General features: G+C 37.6%; 1 protein-coding gene across 4 annotated transcripts in view; it reads left to right on the forward strand.

Annotated features, from left to right (window-relative positions):
- Window positions 1-26,360, forward strand: part of NfI (Nuclear factor I) — a 279,859-nt gene that overhangs the window by 44,563 nt on the left and 208,936 nt on the right. Inside the window, exon 2 of one of the 4 annotated variants that reach the window (XM_087354494.1) lies at window positions 16,247-16,374. The exons of the other annotated variants lie outside the window; for them this stretch is intronic. Within the exon in view, the coding sequence (XP_087210620.1) occupies window positions 16,366-16,374 (9 nt within the window). The 5' untranslated portion in view covers window positions 16,247-16,365. The remainder of the gene's footprint in view (window positions 1-16,246; window positions 16,375-26,360) is intronic. 4 annotated transcript variants of the gene reach the window in all.

Consider the following 26,360-nt stretch of genomic DNA (forward strand, 5'->3'; position numbering starts at 1 on the left):
ACAGCGTCTTTATAATGATGCAAGAAGATTCTAAAATTGAAGTTTTCTGAAATTCCCTGATGTGTTCGCCCGGAATGTTGGCCAAATATTTTCTAAGTGACTTGGAGACAGTTCCAGTTGCTCCTATAATTATTTGGATTAATTTTCCCTTCACTTTCCACATTCGCTGTATTTCAATGAGAAGGTTCTTGTATTTCAAGATGATCTCCGCTTCATTCTTAATTACATTTCTGTCAGTTGGTATTGCTGTATCAATTAAGAGGCAAGTTCCAGTTTTATTTCGGATTATAATATCTGGTCTGTTAATTGGAATGGTTCTTCCTGTTTTTGACTTGTTGGTTCCACAAATTATTATTATTAATAATATTATATTAATAAATTGAATTATATGTAATTGTAAACAATTTTTGGACCATTACGACCTGTTACGAGGTTAAAATTCATCATTAATTCCACCTTCTTCGTAGGTGTCCCAAATCTTACGTTTGTAAAATAGAGTTTGTCTTATAAATCTGTACAAAGACGTTCATTTAAACGTTGCTTCAATTTCATTTCTAATGATACCTCTTTATCATTTTGCTCAGAAATCTAATTTGTGTTGCCTCTAATTGTTTCCTGTCTTGGCTTTAGTAGAATCTAGTGTGGCTTCTATATTTAAGAGCTGGTTTCTGAATTAAAATAAAGTAAAAATCACCAGTTCATGGTGATCAAGTCTTCGATTAATTAATACTTTGAAGCCGAAACTCATTTAAATAATAGTTCAGAATTCAGTTTTTTTTAAAAAAAAGGTTCATAGATCAATTTGTTAACGCTGTTTAAGGAAATAATAGCGGTTTAAAATGAGAACAATTCAAGACCCGCACAATTTGTATTATTGCTATTGTTTATTAATTACTGATATATTTTTATTGGATTTTATTATATTCTTACTCTAATACTGAGTGAATAATGAAGGATATTAAACACAGCTGTGGCTATATCGTGCATGAAAATAGTTTACTTCATTGGGTTGAGGTTAGTCTAGAAACTACTTTGTAATAAGGAGAAAGTAAACGTATTTAATGTGCGGTTTTAAAACGACACGAAATAATTGACGTAGACCAGATGTTCGCGGCCACAAGCCATAAAGGATTACAATTCTGTTACGTTTGGCGCCGATAGATATGTGAATTACTGGGTAAAGTGCGTCTTCATTTTTTTGTGGGTTTCTTCAAAACAAATAACTCCGCTCCACATTGGTCCTGTGTTATTGTTTTGTTGTGGTAATTATTATTACCGTCAGAAAATCGTTTACGTACGTTCACCGTACGTCAGGGTTCTTGTAATGTGGCTCGTCTGTAATTTCTGTGTTCAGACTAAGTCGGAGGAAATTAAGTTTAGTAAAAAAATTTTAGGGAACACCCCGTTGTAATCAACGGGACATAGGCCGACGATGTTTTGTGTCGCCCACGTAAATTTTTATTCCTTTGTGCCACCAACACGACGAAGAGGAATTTACCGCGTAAGATAAACATTTATGCTCTTAGCAGTATTCTGTATGTACTTTTTAGACGCTCGGATTAAAAACTTTTCATTTGAGACAGCCGTGTTCCTTGTCGTACTGTCGTAAAAGTTGACAGTATCGCAGAAATTACAAGACGTTTCGGAGGTATCTGCTGCCTCCATCATCAAGGCGATGTGATTTATCGCCCTGATGATGGAGACGGAAAGTACCTCCGAAGCGTCATCAAATTTTGTGCGAGACTACACGACCATCTTCATAACCGCCACCGTGATAACGTGAAATCTCACTTAGATTCTGCTTTGGTGCTGAATCACCATTTAAAAGCACCGTCGATGTTACAAAAGTGTTAAGTCGGTTTTGGAGCAAAATGATGCAGTTTATTGGAATGTTCCCGATAAAATCTCAAAAAAATACCCCAGTCATTGTAGTTGGCTCTGGTGGTATATCGAGACGATATATTAGTTCGGTAACTTTCTTATTGGCTGGGCGATTTCTTGAAAACAACGCATAGAAACTATTAATTATACGAAAAAAAAGTATAAAATGCTGGTACCAAGACGCCGTACTGCCTGGGCAGAACAAAGATACGGCTCGAAGTCTGCTGGCCTTTTGTATGAGCGAACGGCCTTGGTCCTCTGTCTTTCAATTTGAAAGAGTTGATGATGGGTACTGCTGAATGGAGGACTTAATGGCCTTTACATTAGGATGATGACCTATATACATGTCCTGTCTGTCGCTTACTACAGCTCATGTTTGTCACTTAGAGCACTTCTGCACGTAACAGGAATAGGAATAAATTAAATGAAGTTTTAACACGTTCATAACGCGGTTATGGAACCGTTTGCTAACTGACACGTGAACTGTGTCTCCGGGAGTAAATTTGGTCGGAGCGTGAATGAGACAATCCAGAATCATCTTGTGTCTCAATGTCTTTCCTCTGCGTGCACAGGTGTAAGTAACATTTGAAGAAATATGTTACATTGTATTAATTTTTTTATTAAAATATAGCAAGAACTACTTCGTTTCGCGGGTTTGCGAATTGCACTTTTGTTTATTCGCGGAAAAAAATTAGTGCGGTGTGTATGGTGGCGTATCTCACTTTTTATGCGCAGGCGCGCGGAGTAATACACAACAGCTCTCATCTGCCTGACTCTGTCCATGTAATGTCGTGCCACAACGAGTGTGATTCAACTGTACCTTTCACGATATTTAGAACAGATTGCTGGTCTTAGATTCGATCACCGTGACAAAACTTTCAGCTAGGAACGCAGACACCATCTTAATAAACGCCAATGGTTGTTTTTTCATGTTATTAATTATGTCTTTGGGTCCCCTAACCTCAGTTTTTCCGTTCGCGGGCATTTTTAAGAACGTAATCCCAGGGAACGATTAGGTTTGCTGTAAATGCAGACCAGCTGTTGGACCAGAAGGTGACATTTCGTAAACCAACACAAACTAAATTCTACTTGTGGGTATTGATAAACATGACAAGATGAATTTAATGATAATTCGAAGCGTGATAAATGAATTAGCATATGTCTGCTTGGTCTCTCATAGAATATAATGGAATACAGGTTTGTGTCTGTAATGTGATATGGGTAGTGGGACCACTTGAGACACGTTGCCAGCCTCAGGGCTGATGCGGGGAACAGCAATGATGTATGAGAGTGGAAAGTCCGTATGTTGCGAAGAACAGTTTTCTGTGTGCACACCTATGTTATTTATGACAGTGAAATGTATTTTAGAATTGCCAGGTGGGACCCCGAAACAACCTTACGGATACTGCAACAGTAGCTCTGTCGGCCTGCGATGTGTGTGTGACCCCAAGGACGCCAGCGTCCTTATGGTTTTATTTTTAGTTTATTTTAATAAATAGCAGCTGTGGACATCTGTGTCCATCTACTGAAATTTTGAACCTGTGGATCAAAATAGTTCACGTATTTATTGTGGATTGGAAGACACACTTCATATTTAACCTTAAAAACTTATCTCTGCCAGACGCATAATATCCTAAAATTATAGCCTATGAAATTATACAGCAGGAATAGAATGTTACCTGAAGATTTAAATAAAAATGTTTACAAGGCAGTGGGATTTTTATAACAATTATTAGGTTACGTACTAGATGAACACTAACTTACTGTAAGTCCCTGAAAATGCACATGTACAGGATAGGACCATTGTAATTTACGAATTTGCAACGATAAAAAATTCTGTATAGAACAATAGAGCCATGGTGGTCTAGCGGTTAGAACGCTGGCCTTGTAATCCTGGGGTCTCGGGTTCGATTCCCGGCGGTGCCCGAATTTATAACTTGTGTTGGGCAAGGCCGTGGTCTAGGCAACACGGAGTTTTCCTCCGTGGCATCCCAACAATTACTCCATTCACACACAGAAGAAGGCAATGGCAAACCACTTCTGGATCATCTGCCAAGAACGTATATGAACAGGTCCCAGTCCGAGAAAAGGATGGAAGGATCCTGTTCATATGGACCTGTCGTCAGACAGAACACTAAATAATAATAAGATGAGGTGGTCTAGCGGTTAGAACGCTGGCCTTGTAATCCTGGGGGTCTCGGGTTCGATTCCCGGCGGTGCCCGAATTTATAACTTGTGTTGGGCAAGGCCGTGGTCTAGGCAACACGGAGTTTTCCTCCGTGGCATCCCAACAATTACTCCATTCACACACAGAAGAAGGCAATGGCAAACCACTTCTGGATCATCTGCCAAGAACGTATATGAACAGGTCTCAGTCCGAGAAAAGGATGGAAGGATCCTGTTCATATGGACCTGTCGTCAGACAGAACACTAAATAATAATAAGATGAGGTGGTCTAGCGGTTAGAACGCTGGCCTTGTAATCCTGGGGGTCTCGGGTTCGATTCCCGGCGGTGCCCGAATTTATAACTTGTGTTGGGCAAGGCCGTGGTCTAGGCAACACGGAGTTTTCCTCCGTGGCATCCCAACAATTACTCCATTCACACACAGAAGAAGGCAATGGCAAACCACTTCTGGATCATCTGCCAAGAACGTATATGAACAGGTCCCAGTCCGAGAAAAGGATGGAAGGATCCTGTTCATATGGACCTGTCGTCAGACAGAACACTAAATAATAATAAGATGAGGTGGTCTAGCGGTTAGAACGCTGGCCTTGTAATCCTGGGGGTCTCGGGTTCGATTCCCGGCGGTGCCCGAATTTATAACTTGTGTTGGGCAAGGCCGTGGTCTAGGCAACACGGAGTTTTCCTCCGTGGCATCCCAACAATTACTCCATTCACACACAGAAGAAGGCAATGGCAAACCACTTCTGGATCATCTGCCAAGAACGTATATGAACAGGTCTCAGTCCGAGAAAAGGATGGAAGGATCCTGTTCATATGGACCTGTCGTCAGACAGAACACTAAATAATAATAAGATGAGGTGGTCTAGCGGTTAGAACGCTGGCCTTGTAATCCTGGGGGTCTCGGGTTCGATTCCCGGCGGTGCCCGAATTTATAACTTGTGTTGGGCAAGGCCGTGGCCTAGGCAACACGGAGTTTTCCTCCGTGGCATCCCAACAATTACTCCATTCACACACAGAAGAAGGCAATGGCAAACCACTTCTGGATCATCTGCCAAGAACGTATATGAACTGGTCTCAGTCCGAGAAAAGGATGGAAGGATCCTGTTCATATGGACCTGTCGTCAGACAGAACAATAATAATAATAATAATGGAACAATATCGGATTCTGTGAAGTTGTGCCGAAAGTTCAACAGAAATTGTCTGTAAGAAGCAGTTGCATTGACAACTTACTTGTTTATTCTGCCAAGAACTAACTCATCACGAAACTCATACGTCTATTATGAATCATTAATCATTGTTTCTTAAGGCTCATAGCTACATTTACGCTGAAGACAGTTTAAATAGGCCACGAAAATTTCTTTCTTAGACATAAACAATTTAATAAATATAATTTGAGAAAATTGTGACACGTGTGTAAAAATTAAATTGTTACTATCTATTGAAAAACCTGTGTGTGATAAGTAAAACCCTCAAACCATGTATGTAATATCAGCGAATAAATATTAGATGCTACTAAAAAATTTTTTTCTAAAGTAAATTAAAAGTTAGGAGAAAGTTGGGGTAATTTAAGATCTGGGCTTCAAACCACATGCTCAGTATAATCTGTCATCGATTTCAGTGGTCATTAATCATGCAAGTAAACGGTTTAATGTTACCAAGCTTGAACACGAGTCTGTAAACAATCAGATAGGAGGCAAGTCACAGAAATGCGCATAATTTTTGCAACTCAAATTTCGTACGAGACAAGTTTGTTACAATGCTTCAAACCTGGGAGGAGCGTTTTTACTGTTCGCCTCGTATTGTTATGATGATAAATGAATGGATATTGGGCGAACTAGACATCTGAGGTACCCATTTTCTCTAGAATAGTGGTATTTAACCTTTTTTGTTCGCGTACCCCAAGATATAATTTCTCTTCAACTTTATACCCCCAAAGTTGTTGGTGTATAATTCAAGTTATACGTAGTATATAATCTACATCTAAAATAAATTAAATAAATTTCATTACTGATTATTCAGTGTTTATCATAAAATAATATGTTGTTTTTTTAAAATTTCACGTACCCCCTAAGATGTCTTCGCGTACCCGCAGATATAATTTCTCTTCAACTTTGTACACCCAAATTTGTTGTGTATAATTCAAGTTATACATAATATATAATCTACATCTAAAATAAATTAAACAAATTACTGATTATTCAGTGTTTATCATAAAATAATATATATTTTTTAAAAAATTTCACGTACCCCCTAATATGTCTTCGCGTACCCCAGGTTGAATACCACTGGTCTAGAATGATTCTGCTCTGTGGTTTTAGCTTAGTTGCTTAAATAGTTAGTTTAAGTAACACTGTTAAGTTATTTAAGGACGCTTCTGTGAGCTTCTTAGCCTTCGCAATGGAATGTGACTCGTTATGGGCCACGAAGGTTCGATTGGAGGGAGGAATATTAAAATTTTTCTTGAGGTCAGGAGACCGCTGCGGCCAGGGAATAAATACCAATTATCCATCTACTGGCGATGCCCGGAACTCACGAAATATTAACTCCATGTTTCTTGTGTTTTTAAGCCATGTTTGTTAGGCACAGTGACAACGTTAAGGTACCTTAAAACTTTGTCTTGAAGTGCACATCGAATATCAGAATTTCTTGATGCGAGGAGCGACAGAATTACGAGATATTTTCTTTACATTCCCGTTCCTGACACAGTACAGATGTAAGCTGAAATGAAACAGCTGTACCATTGCTGTTTCTGCCAGTGCACTGCGAAAATAAATTCATTTTTTGTACCGATACATTGCTTTTTTATTATCTTACAGTTTGATCTTTTATTATTAGTTTGTGTTCATTTTACTTGATTCCCCCCCCAATGTATTCACGTTTATTAGTGGTACAATACGACTTAATTTATCAAGGAGGGCACCGTTTGATTTCCAATCCAGATATTGATACTGGATTACTTAAAAGTCTTATTTTTAGTATTGTAGGTTATGCGTCGAGTCATATGGTCGGATAGTTGTTAAATATACGGAAACAAAGTAGAAGTGACGTAGTTAAAGGTAGAGCTCTGTATTTAACTAGAGTGTATTATGAGATGATAATGTTGCGTCATATTGTGATGAATTATAATTGTTTAATTTTAACCGTCTAATCACAATAAAATATTTAATAGACATTCTGAAGAAAGATTGCATTTAGAATATTACATTTAAGTTTATATCGATTACACCTGAAGATGGTTCATTGAAAACCGAAACATGTCGTGAAAAAGATGATGCTCTAATTGTAAATCGAACATTTCGATAGAAAGAGCATCTTTTTAATATAATTTAAATATTTTAAATGTTAATTGTAGTAATAATATTTTAATATTTAATAAAATATTTTATTGTGATTAGACGGTTAAAATTAAACAATTAGAGTGTATTAGGAAAACTACACATTCTGATTGAGGATAGCCGGTATCTGAGCCTGTATTCGAACCCGGGTCGTCTAGAATTGGAAGCTCTGATATTTAGCGCCTCTGAAGAGAAAATATTTCAAAATTTTATCAGATATTTTCTTTTATGTCTAATTATATTTGGCGGAGACTTGTTTACGAACTCTTACCTTCTAAATGCAGCATTAATTGGTAGTAATTTGCAAGTTTTTTTTTCTTGCGAATATTTCTATCTTTGGCATTCATGAAGGCAAATCTGTCAGGTCAAATCACTCCCGGTGGGGAATCTCACTATTTAAAGAAATGTTAGCCCATACATTTTGGTCTTGGACTGGAATAGGATAGATAAACTGTAGGCATTTTTTTAAGCCTAAGAATTATACTTCGTCGTGAGCCATTAGGACTTGTATATAAGTTTTTCTCTTATGTTTTTTGGAGGTATGATTTTACAGGTGTCCAAATCTCATAGACGTACGCGTATTATGGATTGGACTTATCGCTCTACGTATTCGTAATTTCGATTTGATCTGGAGGTAAGCGGTTAGCTCCACACCCTGTTCAGTTTACTCACGGGCAAAGACTTCTGGTACTGAGTTCAAATGCGAAACTGATCCACCTGTTTGAATAAGATACCTGGTTGGTGTTCTACTCAGATGAAATATAGTTTTGACGTTCAAAATAGTCTACGCGAATGTTAAAACGTTGTCGGATACACCGGTTAATAAATGATTGGAGATGGTGAGCCCGTTGCTACCATCATCACAACGCGATGACGTGGAAATCCCGGGTCTTTCCGGCTTATTCTTCTTATTCTTATTCTTATTATTATTATTAACCCCAAAGGCCTGTGCTGAACGTCACACCTCATTCGCCTACCAGCTTACTTGATGCATAACTTCTGGCTTGTCGGATAGATTTATCCGTCTCCACAGTGCACGCGAGCTGAATACTTATTATGAACTGCTGTCTTACCGAGGGGATTTAGGCGTGTTGCATGCCCCACCCTTCTTATTATCCTTGATTTGAACTTCACTAATAATATTTGGTCAGGAATACAAATTATAAACCTCATCATTGGTCATGAATGTTTTTCTCGAGAAGTATTTTGCGTCTTTTCTTGAACTGAATTGTAGGAGTCTTACCCTCAAATAACCTACTCTGAATTCGTTCTTTTAGTTTTAAGTTTGGCTTGAACTTTGACGTTTATAATTTCAATTTTTCCTTGAATAATTTCGTAATTTTAAATTTGTGCAATTACCACAGATATCATTTGGAGTGAAATCGAAACAAAAGTGAGATATGTTCGTTTTTATCGGTTAAAGCTGGCTGTGAAGATGAAATAGGTTTTATACAGGCGTTCTTTATCGACGCAGATCGTTTTTGTCACTGGGTGTTCTGCCGTCATGTTATCCGAAACTCATTTGGGAAGGGAAATTGACTTGTAACAGACATTCGATTAATTGGGCACAATTTAAAATCTTAAACGTTCGCACGTTAAGAAATTTCACATTTTATTGATTTTTTTTTGGCAAGTGTTTGAACAAGGCGTTGTTTGTAGTCAGTGTCTTGAGTTTATAATGTGGTAAATCAGTTTACCAATACCAAAGATAATACTATGAAATACAGTGCTTTGTTGGTGATTTACAGTAAAAATATTAATTTTTGCATGCAATAATTCATTATAATGGTTCTGTAGAGGCCTATTATAGGCAGATAGGACTATTGCTAATAATCCCCCGCGTATGCTAGACTTCAGTTAGAATCTTTCTAACCTTAGGCAGACCGAGGAGGATGCAAATCTATTATTCTCCGTACAGAGAATGGAATTATGGGATCACGCCACGTGTACGTACGTCTTAGTACCATTAGTATTAAAATGCAAATCGATTTTCATCTGCTCTTCATTTTTTGTGCGTTAAGCGGTATTACAGACATGAATAATAACGGGAAAAGAGTAAATGATTCAACAAACCAGATAGAATTTCCAACCCACATCCGTTCCATCCTCCAGAATTATAAATTGATTTAAACATTGAATTTTTACAAACATCGTTAAAAAATTCTCCTTGTGAAATTTTAGATGAATGTACATTTCTTGTTTCTTGCGGATGTGAAACTTTCGGGGTTTTTAAACCTTGGTATATGTAGTCATTTCGACGTTTCGGATATACTTTGTCTCCGTTTTCATGGCTCTTATTATACGTGAAATAAAAACAAAACAAAATATTATCTATCTAAATATTTTCTTATATCGAGAACGTGCCCTCAAAGAGGACAATGTTTTTGCTTAAAATGTCCAAAAATCTGCATATTAATTTGATGCAATGACGTATCTAGCTGAAAGCCCATGGCTTAGCGCGGTGGTCACACTGAACGTACAAAAATTCTTTTATTTGACTCCCGAATTCCAAATCTGTGACGATGGTAATATTTTGAACTTAAAATTAATTATGCTAATCTCCAGTAAGCATAGTTATTAATAATTTTTCACAAGATTTAAATTCTGCTTTCTGAGTGTGTGGAGTGAGTATTCAAATATCAACTGTAGATGTTCATTAAGGTTTCAATAAAAGCGAAATGAAAGCAGCATGGTTTATTATCAGTGTTCAGTCTTCAGCTAAGCTTTCTCTCGTCCATTCTTAAATGCACTCGTGGGTGACAGAGTACATAATTCAGCCTCGGGGATGTTAAGAACGCATTCTCTGAACTTTTCAACGATCCGGACCGCATCTCTACGTTCCATGACAGGGTCAGTGTTTATAATGTAGTGGTCTTTTAACTGAAAGACTTTCGTGAAGTACTTTTTCATTTATAACCTGGCCATAAAGGGCAGATTACTTATTTGAGAATAACAGACACTTTTAGGAAAGTGTTTGGTTCCTCAGATTTTTTAAATTAAATTCTAAAGGCACGAGTTAATAACGAAGATATTGAGACTCAGGCTAGATACCTACTGGATTATACTATGATATGAGTTGTAGAATTTGAGGCATCGCCCTGATGATGGAGGCAGAGAGGACCTCTGAAACGTCAGTAAATTTCTACCAGATTACACCAGATTTTGTTACGCTGTGAATCTTTGTCATCCACACATAAGGAAACTGTAATACCGCAATAAAAAATTTGGAACTTGGAATAAAAATCTTAAATTTGCTGGTGTAAGTTTTAGTGCGTAAAGAATGCAGACCAGCGGTTCTGATCATGTGCTCGAGAGACGTGTCTCGTACGGTCCCGCCTAGTTTATTTTTTAATAACTTTATGTTGCCCTTTTTAAAGATAAATAATTAATCTGAGAACAGGCCTTGTTAATGTAGTCAATATTTGACAATAATTGCCGCTCTGAGCAACTGTTTAGTTTAATTAAGAGCGTCTAATCAAGAATTAGGACCCTTGTCACTCGTAAACAGTTGAAATGACGCTCACGAATTGTAACAACAGACACTAAACCTGATATTAAATCATTGCTAGAGCTGATACAATGTCAGATATCTCGCTAATGACTGATTTTTGGCAATGATAAGTATAGAAAGATGTCAGGCCTAATTTAATAGCGTTTTATACCCAGAAAGGGTAGTTCTGTTTGGAGGTCGAGTCTCTTGTGATGGCTGCCATAAGTCTTCAGACCCGTTATTGACATTTGCGACTGTGGTAATAATCCATCCATCTCACAAAGCTCTGGGTCTTTATTATGTGGAGTGTCGCGTCCTTCACAATGCCTTCTGTTCTGGAAATTCATATTGTCATAATCCGTGATTTATGCTCCTTTGTCCGAGATTTCTTGCATAGATTGGTTACACATAAAGAGGCTTTTACATCGTTGGAATTGGATAATTAATATGGATGTTGAGTCTGCTACGTGTTTTCAATGTAAGAATAAAAAGTTTATGAAAGAAAGAGAGATTGAACAGTAATTGGATTAAGAGATACAGAAGGAAAGAAGGGAAAATATAAATACGCTTTTGGAGAATAAAAATGGAACACCATAAAACGAATTTTTATCGATATAAAGTTTTTTTTGTGTACTGTCCAATAAATTTTCTTGTCGCTGTGTTTTCAAAATCATGTAAGACTTTTCGTATCCAAATTCTATGGAGAATATTTTTTTTATTTTTATACTGACAGACGGACTTGACAAAATTAATAGTGACTAGCCACAAGATGTAGTTAGGACGTAGGATGGCTCGTACGTGCACGTTTAATGCGTAATTTCGCATGGACGATGAGGTATGAAAATATTATTCAGATATAATTCGTATCAACATCTCAGGCCATTTATGTACGCAATGTGTTTCCATAAACTTCAGCGATTTTTTTTTTGTAATTTTATACTTAGGTTCTGACACCAAGTTTTTCATCCTGTCTTGCGAAATATCTTGACAAGATTTGAAATTGTGTGGCTGTCCGGTCAAAGTTTGACGTCAGACTTTACCTGGAATGCTCTTTTGAGCTACCTGGACTTTCATATGGTCTAACGCAGTGGTATTCAACCTTTTTTTTGTTCGCGTACCCCCAGATATAATTTCTCTTCAACTTTGTACCTCCAAAGTTGTTGGTGTATAATTCAAGTTATACATAGTATATAATCTACATCTAAAATAAATTAAACAAATTACTGATTATTCAGTGTTTGTCATAAAATATATTTTTTAAACAATTTCACGTACCCCCTAAGATGTCTTCGCGTACCCCCAGATATAATTTCTCTTCAACTTTGTACCCCCAAATTTGTTGGTGTATAATTCAAGTTATACGTAGTATATAATCTACATATAAAATAAATTAAACAAATTACTGATTATTCAGTGTTTATCATAAAATAATATATATTTTTTTAAATTTCACGTACCCGTAAGATGTTTTCGCGTACTCCAGGTTGAATACCACTGGTCTGACGTATTCTTCTGTTATGAATATCCACAGCTAGTTACTGTAGGCTGTCATTTTTTGCTTTCTACAAAATCTAACTCGAGTACTACAGTGTGTCAGAAAATTTTCTTCGAATTGTAATCCTTCGTTTGCAGAGAAAATTCTGTTTAGACTTGGTAAGTACATTTTGGGCCAACCTGTACCAGGAAGTGTGAAGGTAATGGAACAGTTTATTTATGTGCTGTGCACTCCGAATCAAAAACATTAGTCTCTATTTTAAAGACTTTCCAATACATGGTTTTAAGGCCACAAGGAAACCAAACTCGATGTTATGCCGTTGTGTCTGTACGTCTGAACGATCACTACCTAATGTAATCACACGGTGACGAGAAAAAGTTTGCCGACCGAAGCATCAGATTGGTATGCATATGGGTCTTTGTTATGTAGAATGCCACGTCCTTCACAATGCCTTCTGTTAAAGCTCCATTATATTCATAATGCTATCCCTGTATTGTCATTATTATTTGTTGTTGGAGGTTTCTTTCGTATGCGTGTGTATATTTATTATAACAAGGACGTGTGAATAATCGATGTATTTGAACAAGCTACGTTATTAAGGTTAATTCGCGATGTATCTTTTAGAATTCCGGAGAAAGATAAAGTTTATCGGAAACCATCACCAAACTTATGTATTCTCTTATTATTTGCTGTAAGAATCTAAATGCGATGTTAAATAATCCGCTTGTAGGCTGTATCAGTGGCGAGTCCTGGCCTGTTATTATTATTAATATTGTTGTTTGTTCATTTAACCTCGATTTTCAGTGTCTAGACTGTATAATGTCGGATGGGAGTCTGACAGTGATTAATGTTTTCGAAAGAATTAGGAAGGAAACGGTAGTGACTTAATTTAACGAAGTGTCTTGGCATTTTCCTAGAGGTTCTGAGGAAAACCACAGTTCTACAGGACCTCTGTGTAATCTAGTCTCTGTTATCCGAGAAATTCGTCGTGTTTTATGGAATCTAAATAGTCATTACCGTGTTCTCAAAGCCAGTTACTGGACATTATCTACGCCGGAGTAACGTAGTTCACATTCTGACAACTGCTTCTTTAAACACAATATAATATTAATTTGTTCCCTCATAATTGTGCATGGATTTATCTCACCCGTGCTTACTACATGTCCAGCCCATCTCGTGCTCTTTGATTTGAGGATTTTCAGCGTTTTTAAACCTTCCAGTTGCTTCCTTCCTCTTAGACTCAAACACTTTACAACATGTCTTCCTCAAAAGTCTCTAATTTATGGTGCTTTATTTGTGAATGTAATTTTGAAATTTTTAGATCCTGAAATATTTCTGCTAAGCCACGCGTTCGAAGGAAAAAAAATACTTATCTTCTTGTCCGTCAGCTTCATGACGAGATATAGGCCCGTAGCAACGGTTGATAAATCGCAACATTTTGACAAAATTTCAGGGTTATTTGATTATTTGTATTTAAATAAACGGTTAACACGTGGTAAACAACAGATTAATAAGCAACTAAGTCCGTCTGACCTATGGAAATAACAAAAAAATGTAAAATAGGTTTTCCGTGTGGGTAATTGCTACGTCTGTGATGACCATTTCATTGGAATTTTAGAAATTTGTGTCTTGGTTACGTACGTGAATCCACAAGATGAACGCGGTAAGTCTCATGGCCATAACATTGATTAATGAAGGTGTTTAAGAGGTACTTGATCTTTGCAGGACCCCCCCCCCTTCACATCCTGCGGCGAAGTACAGCGTTCAGTTTGTCTGTAACGACGCAACTGCGTAGGAATTGAACCCGTCTTAGAGACGCAAACCCTGGAAATTCTAACGTTTGTACTTACATTATGAATCGTATTTTTATCTCAGAATCTTATAACTACACCACCAGCGGGTTATCGCTGCTGGAGTTCAATGTGGTGTTTTCTTACCACGTGTCTAAAAAAAAAATCATGTCTCAAACCAGTCCTCTTCTCTAAATGGATACCAGCTCTTCTGCTTCACCAATAAGAATCATCAAATTCATCTCGCAACGTTCAGTTTGCCCTATGGAAGGCTAACTAAAACGCACGCGTTCGCCCTGAAGATGGCAGTTGCGATGTTTGTCGAAACGTTGGGTAATTTTCAACATTGGACACGGTTCATCCTCGAAAGCCGAGGTTAAGCATCATTCATGTACCCATTCGACACACGAATTCATCTGTCTACTTATACATCTGTCACTCGTCAATTTGTCTGTCCATGTTTTGTACGTACTTATGTTGTAATATTGATTAATTGTCGCTGTTTTTTTCGCTGTGGGTAAGTTAGAAGGAATGTGGGGGATGTCTTGTGATCACATTCATCTCTGAAGCTGCAGTGAACTTTGACTTTGTTCTGGTTTTACTTTAGAATGGTTTATTTTCTCTTTTGACGCCGTGTTCTCTCGAGTGTAACATAGAGTATAAGAGCGGGCCATGTTTTGAGCACAAGTGAAGAACGAATACGAAATATGTCCCATTTTTTTTTTATAAAAATGCATAACCGTTTGAAATAATAATTCATTTGAATGTGGCAGAGAGTATGAGAAAACACACCAGCAGTTTCAAACAACCAAATCTTAATGCAGGGAGATTCCGCTAGGGAGTTGAGCAAAAAGGCTACATTAAAGTGGACCTACTGTTTCATATAAGGCTCATGGCAGTGGCGTGTTATCCCTGCTATTTGCGTTACTACTGTAATTTTTAATGAAATATTTAAATTCACGTAATTTAAAGAATGATAATGAAAAACAAAAATGTTTATTTTAAATTAAATTTCTTTGACGATGTGTGTTGTGTCCTATCCAATGGGGAATTGGGGTTTCATCTTCACGATTTAAGTCGGCTGTAGGGTAGAGTTGGTCACTTAACTCCATCTACTGTCGAGGACTAAATGTTTTCGATCTTAAAGATATTGGTACATGGTAATTGTGATTATATATGAATATTTGAAGTTCTTTTTCTACTTTATTTGAGGTTGATTTACTTGTGTATTGGCTTACATTTAATTTAATGCGCAGGATAATAATCTCAAGATATAGGAAAGTCCCTGAAGAAGGCATCGCGGAAAATGTTGAAAATTTTATCCATTCTCCAGTCGAAATTCTAAACGGAGAGACTGTGTTATCAGTGCAAACTGGTGCCGCGTCATGAAAGTATATTGGGCGCTGAGTTAGAATATCCGCGCGTAAACTCGACAGCAGATTGAAGGTAAAATATGTTTGTGGCAGTATTTTAATGTGCTGTAGCTGTCATTTATGGCGTAGTAAATCTTCACGGCTTTTGAAGGGATGAGGGGGCGAGGTATCGCTTTACTCAGTCTAATTTCTGTGAAAAGTGAAGACAGAATGAAGAATCAGGCGAGGTGCTACTTTGTTCCTTCCAAAGAATCCAAGGATTTTTTTATTAAACCATGTGTTATGATCATGAAATCGTCCTTGGCACCTAAAGTGAGCGATTACTTGGTTGTCATTAAGAACCGAAAGTTAAATTTTCCGTCAAGTCGCTCTGTATGTATCCAGTGATTATGTGGGGTTCATAATGTCATTAAACTCAAGGATTAATTTTATAATAACACGTTTTGATATTTTAAGATAGCTGACAGAAAAAGCTTGATCAAGTTTCGATCATTAGTCTGGTTAATAAAATTTATATTACCAAAATCTACAGGGTGATCTTCTTACTTGGGACCGCATACTTACAGCAGTGATATGACTATGTTCGTAAAAGGTGGTTTGTTGAAAATCTGGGTGTTACAGAAATTTTAACATTTGTTTATGAAGCGGTAATAGAATTTAGGGGACACTGATGTGACTTTTGGTCTTGTGTTACAGGTAAGCCGGATCGTGGAGGATCGCGGGGGTGGGTTTGAGGCAGATAGCTAACCTAGCTTACTCACACACTCACTCACTCACTTACTCAAACGGGCAACAACCCATCCATCCACTCTCCGATGGGGCTGGTGAGTCTCCTGGTTAAACGGACTAATCTTAATATCCATTATATACAGGATAATTTAAAATTTGAGTTGAGTGCTTAAGGAAGATGTCGGGGAGATTATTTGAAATGTGAATGACGTTTCTTCATATTCGACACCGTTTCTGAGTGACGACGTTTTACGTTGGTGTCGCTTTGTATTGTTATGAGAGTTAGTGTAAATTGAGACAGTTGCTCGCATTTATGAGACCGCTAAAGTTTGTCATGTAAATTACTCAAAAATAAGTACTCTGAAATGACTATTAAAATGCTACAAAGGGCAGAATTAGCTTTTTATTTCTTTCATTGCAAACAAGGAAATCAGTTAACATGATAAAGCGAATTGCTTCCATTTTGTAAAAGTTGACAGCGTAGAAATGTGACTCGGTGTGGCGAGTATGAAAAAGAGAACTTTGTAAACGTTTGCTGATCCAAATGATCTCTCCCCCAGCAACCTCCTTAAGTTCTGTACTACAGTTTTGAATCACCCTGTATAATAATGGCGCCGTTGCTGTAGGATGCGAGATCCTTGTAACTTGTGTCGTGTTGTAATCATGCAGGTTGAATTTAGCTGCCGTGGATTTTACAGTTTTTCTTGTGTTTATTTTAAGAGTGGTGAGCCTTTTGGTCGTACGCTGTGGTATAAATCATTAATCACTCAACAGCAATTTTAGCTTCAAGTCACGATAGACAACTATGCCGATATTTTGACGGAGACTTCGAAATAAAAGTTTAAAATATAGATAAAAGATGGACACGTTTGAAAATGGCGATTTGCGGTGAGAAGGAGAAAGCATTGGTGAGAACCTTGGCATTTTCTGCGTGCTTAAAATTGTAGTCGACACGACTGAAGTCTCATTAGGCTATTTGGGTAGTATCTTTCCTTCTCTCTCTGTTAACGAACGACGTTTAATTAATTAAGAGACTGTGGTTGCCCATGTAGACGCGGAGTGTCCCCGCCTTCCTTAACCCTCCCTAGTTCGTACATGTACCACGTCCAAGCCCTTCAATCTCCCTAGGACGAGGGCTCCACATCCCTTAACCCACGCCCCAAAACTCAGCTCCCTTGATCTCACAATTTTCGAAGCTGACTTCCTTCCATGGAAGCCACTGCTTCCGGGTCTGTCCGCTGACCTCGCCCCTTCATCAGTGGTGGATTCTGTAGCACAGAGACTCTTGCGCGTGGCTTTCCTTTCTGTATTTCGTACATAGAAGCCACGGTGGTCTAGCGGTTAGAACGCTGGCCTTGTAATCCTGGGGTCTCGGGTTCGATGCCAGGCGGTGCCCGAATTTATAACTTGTGTTGGGCAAAGCCGTGGTCTAGGCAACACGGAATTTTCCTCCGGGGGCTTCCCCGGTTTCTCCGTGGCATCCCATTCACACACAGAAGAAGGCAATGGCAAACCACTTCTGGATCATCTGCCAAGAACGTATATGAACAGGTCCCAGTCCGAGAAAAGGATGGAAGGATCCTGTTCATATGGACCTGTCGTCAGACAGAACACTAAATAATAATAAGATGAGGTGGTCTAGCGGTTAGAACGCTGGCCTTGTAATCCTGGGGTCTCGGGTTCGATTTCCGGCGGTGCCCGAATTTATAACTTGTGTTGGGCAAGGCCGTGGTCTAGGCAACACGGAGTTTTCCTCCGTGGCATCCCAACAATTACTCCATTCACACACAGAAGAAGGCAATGGCAAACCACTTCTGGATCATCTGCCAAGAACGTATATGAACAGGTCCCAGTCCGAGAAAAGGATGGAAGGATCCTGTTCATATGGACCTGTCCTCAGACAGAACACTAAATAAAAATCATATAACATAATAAATATTTCGTTCATGTCTCTGGTAAAAGGTGAAGTTGCCCCTGTGGATCTCAGTTTTCGTAGTCCTGGGAAAAATATCCTAGGTGTTTATTCACTGGGTATGAGGCTAAGTGGCTACAAATCTGGTTTGAGCGTGGTAACGAACCGGAATGGAGAATTTTTTTTTTTTTGGTATCTGAAACAGAATGTTCCACGGATTAGTGACGTAAAGGTAAAATAAGTGATCATCGTCTGTCATCAGGATAAAGGAACTTGTAGATGGCAGTGATATTGATGAAATCCTAAAAGTAAATGAGAATACAGAGTAGTAAGTATTAAAAATTGTTGAAAGACTTCGTGGATGACCGTAAAATGCATAACTACAGGCAAGTGGTTCAGGAAATTTTTTAAATCTGCAGAATAATGGGGTGAAATGTTTTACCAGAGCGTTTCTAACGTCGAGAAACGTTGCTTGTGGAAATTTAATCAGACTGTGCAGCTTAAGGAGAAACTCCGGATAAGTACAAGATGAAAATCAACCGGGAAAGATTTTGAACACTAGAATGAAGCCGAAATCCTTGTCCCTCAGCCACTTTGCTGTTGGTAAACATTGGGTAGGCTCATAAGCCGATCTGGAATCGAAGAGAAAGGCATTATTCGTGCCGGAAATTAAACCTCGATCGTCTAGCCTGTACTCTGGTAACTATTACGGTGTAGAAAATTTTTATTATTTACTTAAATATTGTATGAATCAGCCAAAATGCGAACTGGCCTGACGTCGCTTGGAGAACCAGGAATTGTTGAGTTCTTACCCTCGCGCTGAGACGTGTCAGAGAGTAGATTGATGTAACCATTTGCTATCTTAGTTGATGTTACGTTTTGGATGGACAATGTGATACAATTCTCGACAGGTGGTCTGGTACAGCCAATTAGTTATTCTGCTGCTGATGTCAACTAAGATTCTTTAGTAAACTGTAAGGTCTCTGAAGCAAATGAGGCTTGTATTTAATTAGCTAGGCGATGAAATATGGTATATCAGCTGAACGAAACGTAAACAAGAAATTTATTTTTTTAAACAGGCTGTCTAGGGAATTTGCATTTATTATTCTCATGTTTCTGCCGAGATGGAATTGCTTCGTTAACGGCAGGATCCCAACATGGTCCTCTTCAACAGGTTTTTTCTTATTCCGTGTTTAAAAAACCCGACAACCGACTCAAAACGAGAGAGAAATTTCTAATGACGCTTTAAAGATTTGTGGCAGTAATTGATCCATTATATAAGAAATTAAAAAAAAAAAATTGGATCTTGGATCGTATTCAGATGGCTGGTTGTCATTATCCTGACAGAATTTTATTATTCTCGATTTTAAAGTCGAAGACTACGCTGTATAGTATGAGCTACTGACAGTATCGTTAAATATATAACAAATTTCAACAACGGTGTCGGAAATTCTGTTTAAATTTTATTAATTTGAACTGGATTCTTGGCTTATGCATTGCCTGTAGCTTAGATTATGGCTGAAAGGAAATTACGATTAGGATGAATATTAGGTTTAGTGTAAGAGTGAAGTGTATGGAACAGGGTTGTGTCCAAGTGTGGGCTCTCGTGTAATCGTCATCAATTTTCGAGATATCTCGCACATATCACACGTAGATGAAGTGCGCCTCATAAATACTTTATTAGTGCATTACAATTAAGCAACTAACTGTTAAATTTGTATTAAAAATATATTAAAATTGGCCGTCAATCACAATATAAGATAATTAAAAGATTAAAATATCATTTTACGTTCCGTATCGAGTACTCGATTTACATGTGGAACATTTTTAAAAATCTGTAAAAATCAGTAATTAAGTTAAAAAGTTTATAACATAACACCTGATGATGGCTATATATAGCCGAAACATGTCGTAAATGTTCCACATGTAAATCGAGTACTCGATACGGAACGTAAAATGATATTTTAATCTTTTAATTATCTTATATTGTGATTGACGGCCAATTTTAATATATTTTTAATACTATTTAAATAAATCACAATATGACGCACATACAATATCTTGTTAAATTTGTGTATTATTTTAATTCGAATTTGCTGTGTAAACATCACGAACGTAACTTTATCTGAATCGCTTCTTCTAATCTAACCCTGTTCTGTTTGTCTTGGTTTCGCTCCAGTATTCTTTTTGTCTTCTAAGCAATTCTACTCTCTTGCGTTTCTGTGTTCCTTGTAGTGAAGTTTGTGTCTTCGCTCCACCAGCGCCCAGTTTTTGTACATCTTTATACATTCCAAAGACGAGCCTCGCTGAGTGGATATGGAGCTGTTGATTTTTATGTGGTTCGGTTTCTTGAACTATGAGAGCGGCGAAGGGGGGTGAGGTGGTTATTTCGTGTCGTGTAACACCCTCATAAATAACAGAAGGTTAAGTCTTTTTATCGCAAAAATAAGGAATGTATCTAACAAGTTAAAATTTTAACTGCTAATTATGTTGTGTGCTTTTGAATTAAAAAGTAGTAGAAAGGTTAGTCTGTGTGCTGACATAATGTGTAATGAGTGTATTTAGTTATTTTATTTATACAGGGTGATTCAGAAAATGTTAGTTTCGTATCTGATTTTTCAGAGACTTTATGATAAGAGTTATTTTAAGTTAAGAGGAAGTCTTTTGTTGGTAATATTTCCTAGTCAAATCAGGTATAGGTTATGATCCGTCTGTGAATTCAGTATAATACCTTTAACGAGAGTTAAGAAAATATTTTTGTTCTTTGTCGTATGGCGAAATTTCTACTGTTAGAATGAAATTTAACCAAATTATTAGCTGACAGAGTTTCACAGTCTTTAGACATCTGATCCTTTCACCATTTAAACTATCGAATATGCAATTATGTATTAAGCCATAATCAAGGAAAAGAACGGAGTTGCTAATTTTGGATCACGGTTACTTAAAATTCATTATAGAGTTAACGTTGACATTTATTCTGAAACATTTTAAGACTAGACTGGATTATGGATGGATTAGTGTTGGAGAATGTGAAGTAATCTTCGACAGAATGAGTAAAAAGTCGAATATCTTATTAATTCTTCAAAGCCAAAGCTCGTGTAAGTAATATTTAAGAATCCAGCCCCTACCGCGAAGTAAACACAACACTTCACCATTACAAAGATCGAATGGTTAACGCTGGTTAAAGAAATAATCGCTGTTTACAGTGAGAATCGAATAAGGAAGTGTTGTTAATTGGTGAAGCAGATGGGGAATTGGGGTTTAAAATATTTAAGACGTTGGCTGTGAAGTCGGTCGAGACAAAACAAAGGCCAGGTTTAATTTTTTTTTCTGTTCAATTTGAATCTCAGACGCAGGGAGCGGTGTCTTACCGTTTCCATGCCACAAGACCGCTCGATTACGTCATGAACTAACAAAACATGTTACCAAGGCTTACTGTTTTTGTCGAAATTCTTTGCTAACGGAGGGGGTTTGCAGCGTTGCGGCTACGCGGAGGGGGTGAGATTTCCATGCCGTTCCTCCCCTCTCTTGGTCTCTTTCTTTCTGACAGCGTCGCTCGTGACCCCGACACATTGACGCCACTCCGCGTCGCGGCGCCGAGCGCGTGCCTGCGTTTCCAGCTATTATTACAGATCGCATTATTGTCTCATTGTTGATGTTTCGGAGGAGCTTACTGCTTCTATCGTCAGGATTATAATGATATTGACCCTGAAGATGGAGGCAGTAATGTTCTCTGAAACGTCGGTGAATATCAATTAGACTGTTTGGTGTTTTGCTGAAGACAGCCATGTTTATAATCGTTGCCGTGAGAATATGATATATGATCGAATCAAATGTATTTTGAGTTTGTAGGTTCTTATATCGAAATGGCGTTGTAACATATCGGACCAATATCGAGAAATTTTAACTTATTTCAAAACTTACTATTTGCATAATTAAGATACACGCATATAAATGCATTACAGTTAGTATTTTATGGATTAGAGACATTTTATAAATTAACACGCGGAAGACAGCCACTGTCTTCAGTATTATTATGAAGTAATATCGATTATATCGAGTCTGTATTGAAGGTTTGCTCAATATATAAAATTAAAAAAAAAGGTTGAAATTTATTACGCAATAGAAATAAATATTGAGTGGTTGCTCAATATTTGTTCGGTTTGTCTGTTTACCGCGTTAATTTGTGACCAGATCGAGATATAATCGAAACATGTCCCTTAAAATCTCATCTGTTAGAGAAAGAATGAGAGAGAGTCGATTTATAATCTGGCGTGTGTGTATCGACTACTCGTTTCTCTACGTATCCAAACGCATTACTGACATTCGGATTTGTAATTAAATCGCAAATATTTAAAAGTGTAGAGTTAAAGAAATTAATTCATTCAGTCGTGTTAACATCGGGTTGAGGTAAGTCGTTATTTGTTTTTATATGGAGCGGGTGTCCAGTTTTATCCACCCTTCAAGAGAAACGAGCATATATTTCAACCTTTCTGTGTCCCCCGCCCAACTTTTCTCGCGAACCCTCAGCCATTTTGGATCTGAATACCCCACATACGCCTACACTAACTGTTCTCTGTGGCCCTGCAATTGGTACTACTGTGACCTGGTTCATGTATCGTTCGTATCGATGAACACAAGACAAAACACGTCGCTCTTTTTGTATCGGTGATCATGTACAAGTTCATGGCTTTGAAACCTACCTCAAGGAATAGTTTCTGTTACTCGAGCCTTGAGGCACGTCGTAGTGACCTTGACAATAATTTCGCATTACAGCTTTCGGTATATCCAACGTCCTCTCGTTTTCCTTTGCCCTAGAAGGCTTCTGTCTTCTGGGAAGAATTTCGTGTAGTCTGGTAGAAGTTTACGAGAGTTTCAGAGGTCCTTGCTGCCTCTATCATCAGAGTGATTATAGTCCTGATGATGGCAGTTATACAAACGGAATTGAACATGTATAAAATGACGAAGGATTGAGGAAGAGAATAAATAACACGAGGATTAATAAGCTAAATTAATTGAGCAGTTGATAAATGAAAATAAATGTGTAAGTTCTGTTTCAAAAGTGAACAAATAAAAATAAGAGATTTAATATAGGGAATAATTGAATCGTTTGTTGTTTTTATTTGTTTTTAGTAAAATACAAAAGAAGTTTCTACATGTCGTTGTTGAAATTATAAGAAAGGGCGAGTGTGGTCCTGGGTTTTGAAAGCCTGAGGGCTCTTAATACAGCCGAATGAGTAAAGTTTATAGGTTTGTTGTTATGAACGGGGATTTGAATCATGCATATTTAAGCAGCAACATGGCATCTATTCTAGAACATCTTGTAAGCAATGCATCGCTAATTAATGAGACGTCTGGATACACCCTGTTTGTAACTCATTCCACATACTGCATAATAAAGCAATTTTATGCGAAATAATTATCGATTTCAATAAAGAAGCTCTTAACAGTCTTGACGGAGAACTTAAAACGAGATGTAAACTTTACAGACGTAAAAGTGAAGATCAGAAGCGAAATTTTATAGTTTAATTTTAAATTATATATAAAAGTAAAAAAAATAGTAAAGTTATCCCACTATACGCCATATAGGCGCTTGGGGGGAGAGGCCATATAGCTCCTACTCATTCTTAACCTCGGCACTAGATGGGGTGAGTGGTTTTACCCCCGGGAAAGGACCCCGGTACCCATTGGTTAAGGGGTTGGGTGGGCCCCAGAGCCAACCTTAACAGGAGACGTTTATGGATAGGGGTTACAAAAATATAGGTTTACGAAATTGTGTGGGTATTTGTATTGTGGATTTAACCTTAACGTATTACGTTGCCTTTGTGATGTGTACGTAAGTACAGTGTTCAGCTGAGTTACTGGAATCTAGAAGATGCAAAGATGTGTATAAATTTCCGTATTTTCGGAGGTTTATGGTTAAGTATAGTAAAATATGATGTTTGGTAGGCCACAACGAACCAACCATTATCACAAGAGAATAGTTAATTTTCATTTGTTTTTATTTTCATTTTTTTGGAAACTCAAAATGTGGACGCACTTGTACTGTTGAACCCATCATATTTTAGAGACGTATGTTTTTTGTAGATTACTTTTTATGAGCTGTATTCACACCGCTTAATGGACCTGAAGATACTTTTATGACCGTTCATTATTCTCTCTTGCTGGATTTACGTTTCGTCTTATTTTTTCCCTTTTTCGAAGTGTTTGTTCTCGATGCTTTGAACTCACCACCACGTGATTGGGGTGCAAAGACGCGAAACTATATTCGTAGACGCGACTCTCAACTCACAATCAGAGCTGCTCTGATTATGATGATGACGACGACGAAACACGTGCCGCTGTAGACTCCCCCCCCCATCTCCCCCTCCTCCCCATGTATTTATATCGTGAATGGAGCACTGCATACTTTTTCGTCCTCTCTTAATAATATTAATAATAGTAATTCAATTAATTTATTTAAGTGCTAGACAACAGCGAAATAAGGCCAATAACAGCCAAGCACTGACAACAGTAGAGGATAAAATATAATAATATTAAAAGTAAAACATTACAAATACAAAAACAAAGAAACAAATAAATTAAATATATAAATGTACCGTATTAATAATGATATAATTTAATTCATTTATTGAATAATAATTCACATGTAAATGGGCTAAATGATATGCCTAAGTAATATAATAATTGAATTAAATTGTAAAACAATACATAGATAACGTGCAAAATAAAATATTAATACTAAATAAAAACAATAAAATCCAGAAAAAACTTACAAAATGAAATAACCGAAATATGGACAAAAATGAAATATTTAAATACAATAATTTCCTCAGTTCAACTGTTCATTTATTAAAGTGTTATATAATATAAAAAAGGTAAAAAAATAATAATGTGTTATTGATTAATATTACTTTTACGTCTCCATGTAACAAGTACATCTGTTTCAGGGACACTTCTTCTAATAATTCGTTTTTTAAAACGGGAATTCTTTACAATAAAGTACGCTACACTCAACGCAACTTGCGAAATATCTGAGTGACGTTGTGTTTGCTTTTTCGGGGCAGACTCCGTCAACAAACGGAGTCCGTGCGAATTAATTTGTTCCAAGGAGTGGGCTGAGGTATCTTCTTAGATATTGTTGTAACTCAATTGTTGCTGATTTCTGCTTCCACTTTCAAATATAAGTTTTATTATTATTATTATTATGCTTTAATTAATTACGCGCCACGGTGGTCTAGTGGTCAGAACACTAGCCTTGTAATCCTGGGGTCTCGGGTTCAATTCCCGGTGGTGCTCAGATTTATAACTTGTGTTGGGCAAGACCGTGGTCTAGGTATCACGGAGTTTTCCTCCGGGGGTTCCCCGGTTTCTCCGTGGCATCCCAACAATTACTCCATTCACACACAGAAGAAGGCAATGGCAAACCACTTCTGGATCATCTGCCAAGAACGTATATGATCAGGTCCCAGTCCGAGAAAAGGATGGAAGGATCCTGTTCATATGGACCTGTCGTCAGACAGAACACTAAATAATAATAAGATGACGTGGTCTAGCGGTTAGAACGCTGGCCTTGTAATCCTGGGGGTCTCGGGTTCGATTCCCGGCGGTGCCCGAATTTATAACTTGTATTGGGCAAGGCCGTGGTCTAGGCAACACGGAGTTTTCCTCCGTGGCATCCCAACAATTACTCCATTCACACACAGAAGAAGGCAATGGCAAACCACTTCTGGATCATCTGCCAAGAACGTATATGATCAGGTCCCAGTCCGAGAAAAGGATGGAAGGATCCTGTTCATGTGGACCTGTCGTCAGACAGAACACTAATAATAATAATAATAATTAATTACGTATTAACAATTATTTTATTTATTAATCTGTGAATTTAATTTCTATGTAATAATTGTACTATTCATAGCCTCGTGGCTCCCTTGGCAAGGGCTCGCGGCACTCTTGTTGAGAACCGCTGGCTTAAGAAAACTCGCTGCCACACACTGTCAGTATTTTCTCAGTTTTATTCAATTGCCAAGGCCATCTCTGGATTGTGTCTCAAGAACACGCCACCGCCATTTCGTATTAATTACTCGCAGTTTGTTCTGACGGCAGTTAAACCAATAATGTTTTAATACATTTATTTCTCCATACTCGTTATCGTTCGCTGATATCTGA

Source organism: Zootermopsis nevadensis, unplaced genomic scaffold (assembly GCF_977971745.1).
Source record: "Zootermopsis nevadensis isolate Lab colony 2312 unplaced genomic scaffold, Znev_1.0 Znev_ptg000023l, whole genome shotgun sequence".
Taxonomy (NCBI): Eukaryota; Metazoa; Arthropoda; class Insecta; order Blattodea; family Termopsidae; genus Zootermopsis; species Zootermopsis nevadensis.